This window comes from Oncorhynchus masou, chromosome 7, assembly GCF_036934945.1.
Source record: "Oncorhynchus masou masou isolate Uvic2021 chromosome 7, UVic_Omas_1.1, whole genome shotgun sequence".
Classification (NCBI taxonomy): domain Eukaryota; kingdom Metazoa; phylum Chordata; class Actinopteri; order Salmoniformes; family Salmonidae; genus Oncorhynchus; species Oncorhynchus masou.
In genome coordinates, this window is record NC_088218.1 from 14,357,852 (window position 1) to 14,372,162 (window position 14,311).

Below are 14,311 nucleotides of genomic sequence, written 5' to 3' on the forward strand. Positions count from 1 at the left end.
GAGGTTACTGACTGGATGGTGAATGACAGCCCCCATGTTACAGAGAGGTTACTGACTGGATGGTGAATGACAGCCCCCATGTTACAGAGAGGTTACTGACTGGATGGTGAATGACAGCCCCCATGTTACAGAGAGGTTACTGACTGGATGGTGAATGACAGCCCCCATGTTACAGAGAGGTTACTGACTGGATGGTGAATGACAGCCCCCATGTTACAGAGAGGTTACTGACTGGATGGTGAATGACAGCCCCCATGTTACAGAGAGGTTACTGACTGGATGGTGAATGACAGCCCCCCATGTTATAGAGAGGTTACTGACTGGATGGTGAATGACAGCCCCCATGTTATAGAGAGGTTACTGACTGGATGGTGAATGACAGCCCCCATGTTATAGAGAGGTTACTGACTGGATGGTGAATGACAGCCCCCCATGTTATAGAGAGGTTACTGACTGGATGGTGAATGACAGCCCCCCCATGTTACAGAGAGGTTACTGACTGGATGGTGAATGAAAGCCCCCATGTTACAGAGAGGTTACTGACTGGATGGTGAATGATAATTGATAATTTCATTGAGGATACCATCAACACCACAGGCCTTTTTTGGTTGGAGGGTTTTTATTTTGTCCTGTAGTTCATTCCAGGTCATTGGAGAATCAATCCAGTGGGCTCTGGTCGTCTGTAAGAGTTTATTCAAAGATCTGTATTTGATCATGTATATGTTTTTGCTGTTTGTTCTTTGTTATAGAGCCAAAATGATTTTGGAAGTATTTTACCCATACATCTCGATTTTGGATAGATAATTATTTGAGGTTACTGTTGGATGTTGAATGTTTTCCAATTTTCCCAGAAGTGGTTACTGACTGGATCTGAATGGATTCTTCAATTACATTGAGCTGATACCTGACAAGCCTTTCCTTCTTTTTCCGTAGTGAATTTTTGTATTGTTTTAGTGATTCACCATAGTGAAGGCGTGGACTCAGGTTTTCTGGGTATCTATGTTTTTGGCTGGACAGGTTTCTCAATATCTTTCTTAGGTTTTTAAATTCTTCATCAAACCATTTGTCATTGTTGTTCATTTTCTTCGGTTTTCTGTTTTAAATGTTTAGAATAGATAGGGAAGCTGAGAGATCAAATATACTGTTAACATTTTCTACAGCCAAATTTACACCTTCACTATTAGGTTTCCACACTACATTCCTTCTATCTATAGCATTTCTTAATATTACTCAGGTCATTTGGCTTTGATGCATCATGATTGAATATTGCTCTGTTCAAGTGGACTGTGATTTTGCTGTGATCTGATAGGGGTGTCAGTGGGCTGACTGTGAACGCTCTGAGAGACTCTGGGTTGAGGTCAGTGATAAAGTAGTCTACAGTACTACTGCCAAGAGATGAGCTATAGGTGTACCTACCATAGGAGTCTCCTCGAAGCCTACCATTGACTTTGTACATACCCAGCGTGCGACAGAGCTGCAGGAGTTGTGACCCGTTTTTGTTGGTTATGTTGTCATAGTTGTGCCTAAGGGGGCATATGGGAATGCTGTCACCTCCAGGCAGGTGTTTGTCTCCCTGTGTGCTGAGGGGGTCAGGTTCTATTATTTATATATTACACCTTTATTTAACCATTTAACCTTTATTTTTATATTTACCAGGTAGGCCAGTTGAGAACAAGTTGTCATTTACAACTGTGACCTGGCCAAGATAAAGCAAAGCAGTGCAACAAAAACCAACACAGAGTTACACATGGGATAAACAAACATACAGTCAATAACACAATAGAAAAATCATTATACAGTGTGTGCGAATGGAGTAAGGAGGTAAGGCAATAAATAGGCCATGGAAGCAAAGTAATTACAATGTAGCAAATTAACACAGAAGTGATAGATGTCCAGATGATGATGTGCAAGTAGAAATACTGGTGTGCAAAAGAGCAAAAAAGTAAATAAAAACAATATGGGGGTGAGGTAGGTTGTTGGGTGGGCTATTTACAGATGGACTATGTATAGGTGCAATGATCGGTAAGCTGCACACATAGCTGATGCTTAAAGTTAGTGAGGGAGATATACAGTGCCTTGCGAATGTATTTGGCCCCCTTGAACTTTGCGACCTTTTGCCACATTTCAGGCTTCAAACATAAAGATATAAAACTGTATTTTTTTGTGAAGAATCAACAACAAGTGGGACACAATCATGATGTGGAACAACATTTATTGGATATTTCAAACTTTTTTAACAAATCAAAAACTGATAAATTGGGCGTGCAAAATTATTTCCCTCTTTAACGAAGTCGTTTTTTTGGGTCGCCGGCTGGGATCCATTCCGTTGTCCTGGGTGAAAGGCAGAACACAGGATCCGCTTCGCGAAAGTCATATTCTTGGTCGTACTGATGGTGAGTTGACGCTGCTCTTATATTCAGTAGTTCTTCTCGACTGTATGTAATGAAACCTAAGATGACCTGGGGTACTAATGTAAGAAATAACACGTAAAAAAAACAAAAAACTGCATAGTTTCCAAGGAACGCGAAGCGAGGCGGCCATCTCTGTCGGCGCCAGAAGTAGGTCGCAGTGGTGGGTGGTATATGGGGCTTTGGTGACAAAACGGATGGCACTGTGATAGACACCATCCAGTTTGCTGAGTAGAGTGTTGGAGGCTATTTTGTAAATGACATCGCCAAAGTCGAGGATCAGTAGAATAGGCCGTTTTACAAGGGTATGTTTGGCAGCGTGAATGAAGGAGGCTTTGTTGCGAAATAGGAAGCCGATTCTAGATTTAATTTTGGATTAATATGAGTCTGGAAGGAGAGTTTACAGTCTAGCCAGACACCTAGGTATTTGTAGTTGTCCACATATTCTAAGTCAGAACTGTCCAGAGTAGTGATGCTAGTCGGGCAGGTGGGTGCGGGCAGCAATCGGTTGAAGAGCATGCATTTAGTTTTACTAGCGTTTAAGAGCAGTTAGAGGCCACGGAAGGTTATGGCATTTAACGTCGCCACAGACTAGTACATGTCCCTGGGCCTGGAAATGATTGATTTCCCCCTCCAGGATGGAAAATCTGTCTTCATTAAAGTATGGTGATTCTCGGGGGGGGATATAGGTAGCACACAGGAGGACATTTTTCTCTGTTAAGATTTCCTTTTGAATTTCTAGTCAAATTCCTGTTTTGATGACTTTAATGGAGTGAGCTAGGTCTGCTCTATACCAAATTAGCATACCCTTCCTGTTTCACACCTGGTAGTTTGGTGGATGGGACTACAAGCTCTCTGTAACCTAAAGGGCAACCAGTGGGTCCGTCTCCTCTATACCAGGTTTCTTGCAGGATGACAATGTCTGTATTTCCGATTTCTTTGATGAAATCCAGGTTTCTGCTCTTTAGGCCAAAGGCAGATGACCTCAGGCCTTGGATATGCCAGGATGTGATTGTGCTTTGTGTTCCATAAAGTGTCCAATGCTGTTGGTCGTGTGGTTTGGCCTCAGGTCACTAAGTGACCTGAGGTTGGGGGGCACTAGAGATATGTGACCACTTGGTGGTGTCACAGGTACAGACATAGCCTTGTGGTACAGGTACAGACATAGCCTTGTGGTACCGGTACAGACATAGCCTTGTGGTATAGATACAGACATAGCCTTGTGGTACAGATACAGACATAGCCTTGTGGTACAGGTACAGACAGTACCGGTACAGACATAGCCTTGTGGTACAGGTACAGACATAGCCTTGTGGTACAGGTACAGACATAGCCTTGTGGTACAGATACAGACATAGCCTTGTGGTACCGGTACAGACATAGCCTTGTGGTACAGGTACAGACATAGCCTTGTGGTACAGATACAGACATAGCCTTGTGGTACAGGTACAGACATAGCCTTGTGGTACCGGTACAGACATAGCCTTGTGGTACAGATACAGACATAGCCTTGTGGTACAGATACAGACATAGCCTTGTGGTACAGATACAGACATAGCCTTGTGGTACAGATACAGACATAGCCTTGTGGTACAGGTACAGACATAGCCTTGTGGTACAGGTACAGACATAGCCTTGTGGTACAGATACAGACATAGCCTTGTGGTACAGGTACAGAAGCCTTGTGGTACATAGCCTTGTGGTACAGGTACAGACATAGCCTTGTGGTACAGGTACAGACATAGCCTTGTGGTACAGGTACAGACATAGCCTTGTGGTACCGGTACAGACATAGCCTCGTGGTACAGGTACAGACATAGCCTTGTGGTATAGATACAGACATAGCCTTGTGGTACAGGTACAGACATAGCCTTGTGGTACAGGTACAGACATAGCCTCGTGGTACAGGTACAGACATAGCCTTGTGGTATAGATACAGACATAGCCTTGTGGTACAGATACAGACATAGCCTTGTGGTACCGGTACAGACATAGCCTCGTGGTACAGGTACAGACATAGCCTTGTGGTATAGATACAGACATAGCCTTGTGGTACAGGTACAGACATAGCCTTGTGGTACAGGTACAGACATAGCCTTGTGGTACAGGTACAGGTACAGGTAGGTACAGACATAGCCTTGTGGTATAGATACAGACATAGCCTTGTGGTACAGGTACAGACATAGCCTTGTGGTACAGGTACAGACATAGCCTTGTGGTACCGGTACAGACATAGCCTTGTGGTACAGGTACAGACATAGCCTTGTGGTATAGATACAGACATAGCCTTGTATACAGACATAGCCTTGTGGTACAGATACAGTACAGGTACAGACATAGCCTTGTACAGGTACAGACATAGCCTTGTGGTAGATACAGACATAGCCTTGTGGTACAGGTACAGACATAGCCTTGTGGTATAGATACAGACATAGCCTTGTGGTATAGATACAGACATAGCCTTGTGGTACAGGTACAGACATAGCCTTGTGGTACAGGTACAGACATAGCCTCGTGGTACAGGTACAGACATAGCCTTGTGGTATAGATACAGACATAGCCTTGTGGTACAGGTACAGACATAGCCTTGTGGTACAGGTACAGACATAGCCTTGTGGTACAGGTACAGACATAGCCTTTGGTATAGATACAGACATAGCCTTGTGGTACAGGTACAGACATAGCCTTGTGTGGTACAGGTACAGACATAGCCTCGTGGTACAGGTACAGACATAGCCTTGTGGTACAGGTACAGACATAGCCTCGTGGTACAGGTACAGACATAGCCTTGTGGTACAGGTACAGACATAGCCTTGTGGTACAGGTACAGACATAGCCTTGTGGTACAGGTACAGACATAGCCTTATGGTACAGATACAGACATAGCCTCGTGGTACAGGTACAGACATAGCCTCGTGGTACAGGTACAGACATAGCCTTGTGGTACAGGTACAGACATAGCCTCGTGGTACAGGTACAGACATAGCCTTGTGGTACAGGTACAGACATAGCCTTGTGGTACAGGTACAGACATAGCCTTGTGGTACAGATACAGACATAGCCTCGTGGTACAGATACAGACATAGCCTTGTCTGAGTGTGCGTGTGCATGCGTATGTGTGTGTGTTTGTGTGTGAAAGCAAGCTAGTTAACACAAGGAGTTGGGAGGAGGGATGCTGCAAAGTAACCTGAATGCCTGTGGAGTTAGAGTAGCATTCACGTCTCTATTATTTAACATGTCCTGTGTTTATGCTGTTCAAAACCTTTTTCAAACTCTTCACTGCTTTTACACTGGTGTAGAAAGAAAAGCTTTTTGGGGTTACTTGGTGCATATTCAGTCATCAGAAGTGTTTCTGTTAATCTGTTTGGCGTTTTCAACATCTTGTTAGTTAAATATTCTGTGTCATTGCAAGGTTACAAGAGATGTGAGGTTGGTGAAAATGAAGCATCCACTCCACAAAATAAATGTTGAATAAAAAATGATGCCATTTTTATTTTTGTCTGGTTGTGTCTGGTTATTGTTGGGTCCATGGTAGTGTTCTTTCCCTTTGCATCCTATGTTTCTCTGTGTATTCAGCTGGAATACTAATCTAAGGTCAGTTTGGCATCGCGTAATCACCTATAGATCACTTGTTGTGGGCTAATATTGACACTTTTGTCTGTAGCCTGACCATTACCCCTGACTCCTCCCATATAGAACATTCCAATATTCCTATTGTCTACCGCCCAGAGGTTCCTCATAGTTATTCACCAGACGTTACCTAGGCAACAGAGGGGTGGCACTGCAGGAGGACTGTCCCGGCTTCATCAACCGAGATGTATGTGTGTGTGTGTGTGTGTGTGTGTGTGTGTGTGTGTGTGTGTGTGTGTGTGTGTGTGTGTGTGTGTGTGTGTGTGTGTGTGTGTGTGTGTGTGTGTGTGTGTGTGTGTGTGTGTGTGTGTGTGTGTGTGTGTGTGTGTGCGCGTGTGCTGCGTGCGTGCGTGCGCTGTGACTCAGCACATCAGTGTGCAAAAGAGAGAGACGGTTATCCCTCCACGCCCCCACAGGGAAACCTGTAGAAGCTGTGACGTGTCCCTCTCTCTCTTCTTTTTATCTCGCTCTCCTTCTCTCCCTCCACGCACTGTCTTTCTTCTCTCCATCCCTCTCTTCCTTCTCTTTCTGAGTCTTGAATCATTTGCAAACACCCCTCTCTCTTTCTCTCCCTTTATCTGCCTCTCTTCCTCCCTCTCTCCCCTGCCCACCCATGACTCACACCCAAGGGGATCCCTTCATTAGCAGAGTGATTGATTGTGCTTTTCATTTTCACTAAATGTCTTGTTCCGCTATCAAATATAATGGCCTTTTCTGTTGTATACTAGTTTTGTATAACGGTCTAGTTGTTATTCTCTGATGAACACACCTACAGTATTAATAACTCCTAGGGTGTTATTCATTCACTATGATTAAGTTTCCATTCGTGCAATGATATATCAGCTTAGACTATCGTTCTGTAAAGAGAGAATAAAGAGAGGAGGATGGAGAGAGGGGGGGGAAGAGTGCTGTGCTCCTGTGTTACCTATGGAGGGAGCTCTCCTCTCCTCTGCAGAAAACAAAATATCCCTTTCTCTTTATCCTTCTCTTCCCTTTTTTCCGATAACCTCATTCGGAAGGATATAAAAGGAAAGTATGCAGGACAAAGAAATATATAGCATACACACATCCTACAGACAGGATGATCAGCTAATGTATTGATTTAAATGTGGAAGATAACTCCTCTCAGGATATAACACAGCAGCTTCTCTACATCATCTCCCTCTCTTTCTCTTTCCCTCTCTCTCTCTCATTCTTTTTCACACACTCATCTGCATATGTAGTAATGAGGCCCTTTGGCATAGAGAGATAGATAGAGAGAGAGAGAGAGAGAGAGAGAGAGACACATGAGAGGAGAGAAAGAGAGAGAGAGGAAGAGAGAGAGTGTTTTAGAGTGTTTTTAAACCGTTCGTTCCACTCTTATTCACTACATAGACAGGGAAGGGGGTTTTGGGAGGAAGGGGGTGAAGTGGGTGAACGTTTCCTTTTGAAGGTTTTTTTTAAATATTGAAATGAGGAGAAAGGATTTTTATGTAAATGTAGTCAGGAAGCTTTGATTTATTAATGATCCTCAACAGCAGTTGACCTGGATAAAAACATCAGCACAAAGACAACAAGATGTTTTATTTCCATTCCCCACTGTGCAATGTGTGTGTGTGTGTGTGTGTGTGTGTGTGTGTGTGTGTGTGTGTGTGTGTGTGTGTGTGTGTGTGTGTGTGTGTGTGTGTGTGTGTGTGTGTGTGTGTGTGTGTGTGTGTGTGTGTGTGTGCACTAAAATCAGTAAGTAGATTTAAATAGATGTAGCCCTCTTTCTGCTTGAAGTTCTCTGGTCAACCAGATGTGTAGCGTTATGAACATGTGGCGATAGACCATTTGGGACAGGCAGTGTGCGGGTTGGTATTCATTCATATTACACCAAGTTATGGGATGCCATACACCAGGTCTGACCATATGGCCAGTAAGTACTGTAGTGTGAAAAGACCTGTTGGTAAGTAGGCTGTGGTACCATAACTCTATAGGCCTACAGAGTAACTGGAGAGGATTCAATGAGATAGATTTCATGCAACCTGCACCTTACTGTGTTGCAGCAGAGGATGATTCGATGCACAGCGGTAAGAGTCAACTCTTGGACTGCTTATTACAAGTGCCTTCTTTTTCTGAACACTCTGGCGCCCCCAAGCGGTCAAATTCCAGCTTTACTTTATTTTTCGGCAACCCAATCCTTTGCTGTAGGCTGAATGAAGCTGGAGCTCTCCTGCAGGTTTTTAGCCGTTTTGAACGTCATCAGATTTGAAAAGTCTATGCCTTATGAATTTTGGAAAAGTAAATTCTGTTTCGTTGTAATATAAATGTCAATGGCTTGTAACTGTCACGGAGAATCACATCGAATTCTCATTCTTCTGTGAGTCTGTGTTCGGGAACACAACGTGCAGGAAACCCACCGGATCTACCCGCAGAGGCAGCCACTGACCTGAGCTCGGTAGGCCTTTCATTTATTAAACTGAAAACGGGGCGGGTGTACAGTTCAGAGCACTCCGGCTGGCTACCGTATCTCTCCTGTGAATCGACGCTGGTTCATGCATTTTTAAAACTTTAATTCTGCCACCAAAGCCGATACAGATTCAAGAAAGTGCCTCACTAAGCTAAACGCGATTGAAAATGTGCCAAACTGTTTGTCTTGAATTAATGGTTTTGACCAGATGATTTAATTACTGGGAGAGAGAGACCAACTGTAGATGGCTCTGTAGAGTTTCAATCCCTTTATTGAAATATAACAACAATCCTCGGGAAGCACATTGAAACAACCTACCACAGTGGATAACCTCCCATGAAGGAGGTATTCTCACGTTTGGGTTGAAAATATTTAGTCAATTAAAACTTGAATGAATCCGGGATGAAGCCCCATTGAGATCACGCATCACTGCTTCAATGGGGACCTTTCCAGACTTGTCCCTTTTCCAGGCAGCATACTGCATAGACACTCTTCTACCCGGGAAGACGATGACTCACTCACTACGTTTAAATTGTTCATGACCTGGTTAAAAATAGGCTAGTTTGCAGTTTGGTTAACATTATGAGGAAAAACAACAGTTAGTTTTGAGATATTTTCACGTGGATTATTTATAGGCTACTCCTCAACTCAAGGGTCATGTTTACTTACAGCTCAGCCGCAGACAGCATGCGATTGGTGGAACTGTAGACCGCGGTCGCTGCCCATGGTGCTGAAATCAGACGTGGCTTGCGCTGGTCAGAAGCTCTGCGCTCCCATGTTATTAATGAATTCAACTGACCAAAAGGATCAACTTTCCCTCGATTTTACAGCCCATCGATTCGTTTAATTGTATTATAGATGCCATGACACGGACTATTTTGCCATTTTGATTGAAGTTTTAATGCCGTCTTTTATGGATTGTGTCTCAATGATTGTGTTGGGTGATATAAGGGTGAAAACACTTCTCCATACTGTCCCGTGTTTTGGGACATGACTCAATGCAGGAATACCCGAGTGGCGCTGACTGGGATCTCTTTACACGTGCACATGATATTTCTAGGCCTATACTAAAGAACATTGAATAGCTAATTAAACATTTTGGGAACATTCTCCACTTGACAGTGTGCTGGGTCTCTATCTTTCATCTGATCAAGATTAACATCAGATGAGGTGTAAACATTCTCAACGTTGGCTATACAGTTACATGTCTATCTCCGGCTCGGTGTCTGCTTCTTGTGAAATATACAACACGATATATCAATCAGTGTCCGGATGGTGTATACAATGTATTAGCAACAGTTGGAGTTGGAGTAAGACAGTGTACAGTATACTAAAGTTTCAGTCGGTGTCTAGTGCTAATGGTTACGTTTATGCGGAGGGCGTTCACTCGCTTGTGGTCATTTATAAGGTATTTCTTTCCGAACGGTTTCTCCAGAACGAGGGGGCTTTGGTCTGACGCACAGACTCTTGTTTTCATCTGAATGGTCTGGCTGTTCCCGTTTCCTTTGATTGATGAGTTGAAGGAGAGCGTTTGATGTAGCCTACCTTTTTTCACCCCTTATTCATATCTGAAAGCAATTCATGAGCCAACAGGAGTCGTGTCCTGTCCCCTTTCCCTTCTCACGGAGGAAAAACAGTCCCGACGTGCTGGATGAAGTTTCTGAAGCGTGAAATAAAATTGCGTCACCATTTTACCTGATGCAGAGAAGTTCCTCCGGGCCGTTTTTTAAGACAAGATGATCATTATTAGTATTTAGTTATTTGATTCCAATCATCCCGATTTGGTCATTGTGTGCTCCTCCGTTATTCGTTTCTATTTTTTCTATTTTTGGAGAAGAGACTGGCGAATTTGCATACGGACTTGGTGAATCTGTGCGCGCGAGGCAAGCATCACAACCTCTCTTCCAAGGAGCAAGCCCCACCCGGGCAGCGTCTGGGGCTTGCGTCCTTCACGAGATAATTACGTTAAAATAGCTCGGTATGTTTTTGAGAGTATGTCTGGCAGACTCCTTTAGCGCGTGGCTTCAAATTCGCATGTTCACATTTTCGATAGGCTTGTTTTTTTTGTCGATCACCGGTAGAAGACGGGAGGTAGTCTAAACATTTTTGGACGAGGAGAAGAACGAAACCTTTCGACAATTATTTTCGTGTTTTTGGACTATGTGACATCAAACGTCACAGATATTTAATGATAAAATATGACCAAGTACGGATATCGGAAATGTTGTCAGTTTGGAAAACCTTCCTCTCTACAAGGATTCACGCAGTCAAATTCGAAATCATTTGACAACAACGGTGACAGATTATTAGTTGTTGAATGGCCATGATAAAATGACAACGCAATGTTCTGTATCCTCACCGAAATGTGGTATTTGGACTTGATTGCGTAGTGTCGAAATGTTTTTCTGACGGATAAAGAAGATACATTTTATAGACACAACTATGGGGCTGTAGCTGCAGACCGAACATAATCGCTTGTTGTTCCGTCTGCGCTCCGTGCCCAACGGGAAACGGGGAACGGGCTCTGTGTTTCCTTTTCCCCCGGGTTGTTTCGGTTGAGACATGGCAGCTATTGCCAGCGGTTTGATACGACAGAAGAGACAGGCACGGGAACAACAAGTCCACCGGCCGACGCCACACCGACGGAGGCGAAGCCCCAACAAGAATAAAGGACTTTGTAACGGGAATTTGGTCGACATCTTCTCCAAAGTGAGAATCTTCGGCTTGAAGAAGAGAAGGCTACGGAGACAAGGTGTGGGCTGAGCGGAAAGCGCGGGAGACGCATGGACACGTTACGGTTGTCATTATGCGCGAGGGAGAGAGCAGCCTTACATTAGCTCCAACGGTTCAATAGTTTACCCCTACATGCATTAATAAAAACAGGTAGTTAACGAAAGTAGCCTAAGCAGTGTGGCCGGTAAGTTTGACCACATTGCTGTTTCATTCCTTACAAATATAGTTATTGCGATAACATTGACTCTCTCGTCCTCTCGACAAGGCTTCAAATTACGCATTTTAATTAGCCTAGGAGTTGAGACTAAAGTGGGAAAATAACGATTTCTAGCCTAATCTTTCATTGATTGGTTTACTGCTGATTGCCTTTCTGAGTGAAGGGTTTGAGTCGGACAAAATCGATGTTACAGTTAGGTGTTACATACAGATTCAAATAAGTTTGATGGGTGGATAGGTGAATCATGTTGCCGTATTAAATATCTCACCAAACAGTTGGCTATTTTATAGGTATTTTTCACAGAACTTGAATCAGGTTGAGTCAAAGAACAGACAGCTTTTGAAACGTAGTCTATTGAATTTGACATATCTTGATTCATACATACAGTATAGCTGACACCACCAATATAGGAAAATGACATCATGACAAGCTCTGTATGGCAGTGGGTAACTGGCATGACTGGTCTCAGGAGAGAGAGAGCGGGTGACTGACTGTGAGCGCAGCAACCTCAGTCAAGTGACAGCCATTTTGTCAAAGCCAATGACATTCAGTGCAACCTGTGGCCTTATAGATGGGGTGCATGCATGTAGAACACAGTACAGTCTGAGACACATGCTGTGTGTGTGTGTGTGTGTGTGTGTGTGTGTGTGTGTGTGTGTGTGTGTGTGTGTGTGTAGTTGAGGGGAGTTGCCTCAAGCATCCTGTCAAAAATGAAATATGAATTCAGGGTTTCTTAACCTCGGAGTGAGCAGGGGGTAAGAGGAATGAGAGGAGGAGGAGAGGTGTGAAGGGAGAGAGAGAGGAGGAGGAGGAGAGGTGTGAAGGGGGAGAGAGAGAGGAGGAGGAGGAGAGGTGTGAAGGGAGAGAAGAGAGGAGGAGGAGGAGAGGTGTGAAGGGAGAGAAGAGAGGAGGAGGAGGAGAGGTGTGAAGGGAGAGAAGAGAGGAGGAGGAGGAGAGGTGTGAAGAGGGAGGAGAGGAGGAGAGGTGTGAAGGGAGAGGAGGAGGAGGAGGAGAGGTGTGAATGGAGAGAGAGGAGGAGGAGAGTAAGGAGAGGTGGGGTGGAGGAGGAAAGGGGAAAGGATGAGAGGGATTGAAGGAAGAAGAGAGGGGAAGAGTGGGAGAAAATGAGAATAATGAAAGAGGGGAGGGCAGAAAAAGAAAGAAAGAAAGAAAGAAAGAGGAGATGGACGGAGGAAGAGAAGGATGAAAAGGGGAGGAGAGGAAGTGAAGGAAGAGGGGAAGAGAAGAGTAGAGAAGGATGGAAGGTGGGATAGAAGGATGAAAAGGGGAGGAGAGGGAGTGAAGGAAGAAGGGAAGAGAAGAGTAGAGAAGGATGGAAGGTGGGATAGAAGGATGAAAAGGGGAGGAGAGGGAGTGAAGGAAGAAGGGAAGAGAAGAGTAGAGAAGGATGGAAGGTGGGAGGAAGAAGGATGAGGGGAAAGAAGGGAGGATGGAAGGTGGGGAGGATGAGGGGAGGAAGAAGGGAAGGGAAGAGGAGTAGAGAAGGATGGAAGGTGGGGAGGATGAGGGGAGGAAGTGAAGGAAGAGGGAAGAGAAGAGTAGAGAAGGATGGAAGGTGGGATAGAAGGATGAAAAGGGGAGGAGAGGGAGTGAAGGAAGAAGGAAGGGAAGAAGAGTAGAGAAGGATGGGAAGGAAGTGGGATGGAAGGTGGGAGGAGAGGAAGTGAAGGAAGAAGGGAAGAGAAGAGTAGAGAAGGATGGAAGGTGGGATAGAAGGATGAAAAGGGGAGGAGAGGGAGTGAAGGAAGAAGGGAAGAGAAGAGTAGAGAAGGATGGAAGGTGGGATAGAAGGATGGAAGGTGGGAGGAGAGGAAGTGAAGGAAGAAGGGGGAGGAGGAGGAAGTGAAGGAAGAGGGGAAGAGAAGAGTAGAGAAGGATGGAAGGTAGAAGGATAGAAGGATGGAAGGTGGGAGGAGAGGGAGTGAAGGAAGAAGGGAAGAGAAGAGTAGAGAAGGATGGAATGGTGGGGAAGGATGGGAGGAGAGGGAGTGAAGGAAGAAGGGAAGAGAAGAAGAGAAGGATGGAAGGTGGAAGGATGAAAAGGGGAGGAGAGGGAGTGAAGGAAGAAGGGGAAGAGAAGAGTAGAGAAGGATGGAAGGTGGGATAGAAGGATGAAAAGGGGAGGAGAGGGAGTGAAGGAAGAAGGGAAGAGAAGAGTAGAGAAGGATGGAAGGTGGGAGGAGAGGAAGTGAAGGAAGAGGGGAAGAGAAGAGTAGAGAAGGATGGAAGGTGGGATAGAAGGATGAAAAGGGGGGAGTGAAGGAAGCAAGGGGAAGAGAAGAGTAGAGAAGGATGGAAGGTGGGAGGAGAGGGAGTGAAGGAAGAAGGGAAGAGAAGAGTAGAGGAGGATGGAAGGTGGGAGGAGAGGGAGTGAAGGAAGAAGGGAAGAGAGGAGTAGAGAAGGATGGAAGGTGGGAGGAGAGGGAGTGAAGGAAGAAGGGAAGAGAGGAGTAGAGAAGGATGGAAGGTGGGAGGAGAGGGAGTGAAGGAAGAAGGGAAGAGAAGAGTAGAGAAGGTGGGATAGAAGGAATGGTGCTTTGATCTGTTGAACATCTCTTTTGTTCCCGATTCATTTTTCAGTAAGACAGAGAAAAGGTCATGTCTGGTTTGATTCCAGAAGGAACTACTGCCCCCCTCCCTCTCCCCCTCTTTGCCCCCTCTTTTCCCCCTCTCTCCGCCCTTCATCTACCATTTTCTCTCCAGGGTCTCCTCTGTTTATGATACAGTACATCTCTCTATCTGAATCTCTTTTCCAAATCTCTAGTCTCCCCCATCTTCGTTCTGAACATTCTCAACCATCTAAATGAACAAGAGCAGTTCTAGGAGGCTGGAGTCATTCTGATACACTCTCAGCTGACGTGTTGGGATGTA

At 44.8% G+C, this 14,311-nt stretch overlaps 1 protein-coding gene across 3 annotated transcripts in view; it reads left to right on the forward strand.

Annotated features, from left to right (window-relative positions):
* Nucleotides 1–14,311, forward strand: part of LOC135543329 (fibroblast growth factor 14-like) — an 80,742-nt gene that overhangs the window by 46,922 nt on the left and 19,509 nt on the right. The window contains exon 1 of one of the 3 annotated variants that reach the window (XM_064970509.1): nt 8,420–8,457. The exons of 1 other annotated variant lie outside the window; for it this stretch is intronic. Coding sequence is in view for 1 of the 2 variants with exons in the window: in XM_064970508.1 (XP_064826580.1) it covers nt 11,032–11,221 (190 nt within the window). In the remaining variant the exon portion in view is untranslated. Of the gene's footprint in view, nt 1–8,419; nt 8,458–10,448; nt 11,222–14,311 lie in introns of those variants that run through there. One more of the 3 variants, XM_064970508.1, reaches the window with a different exon arrangement.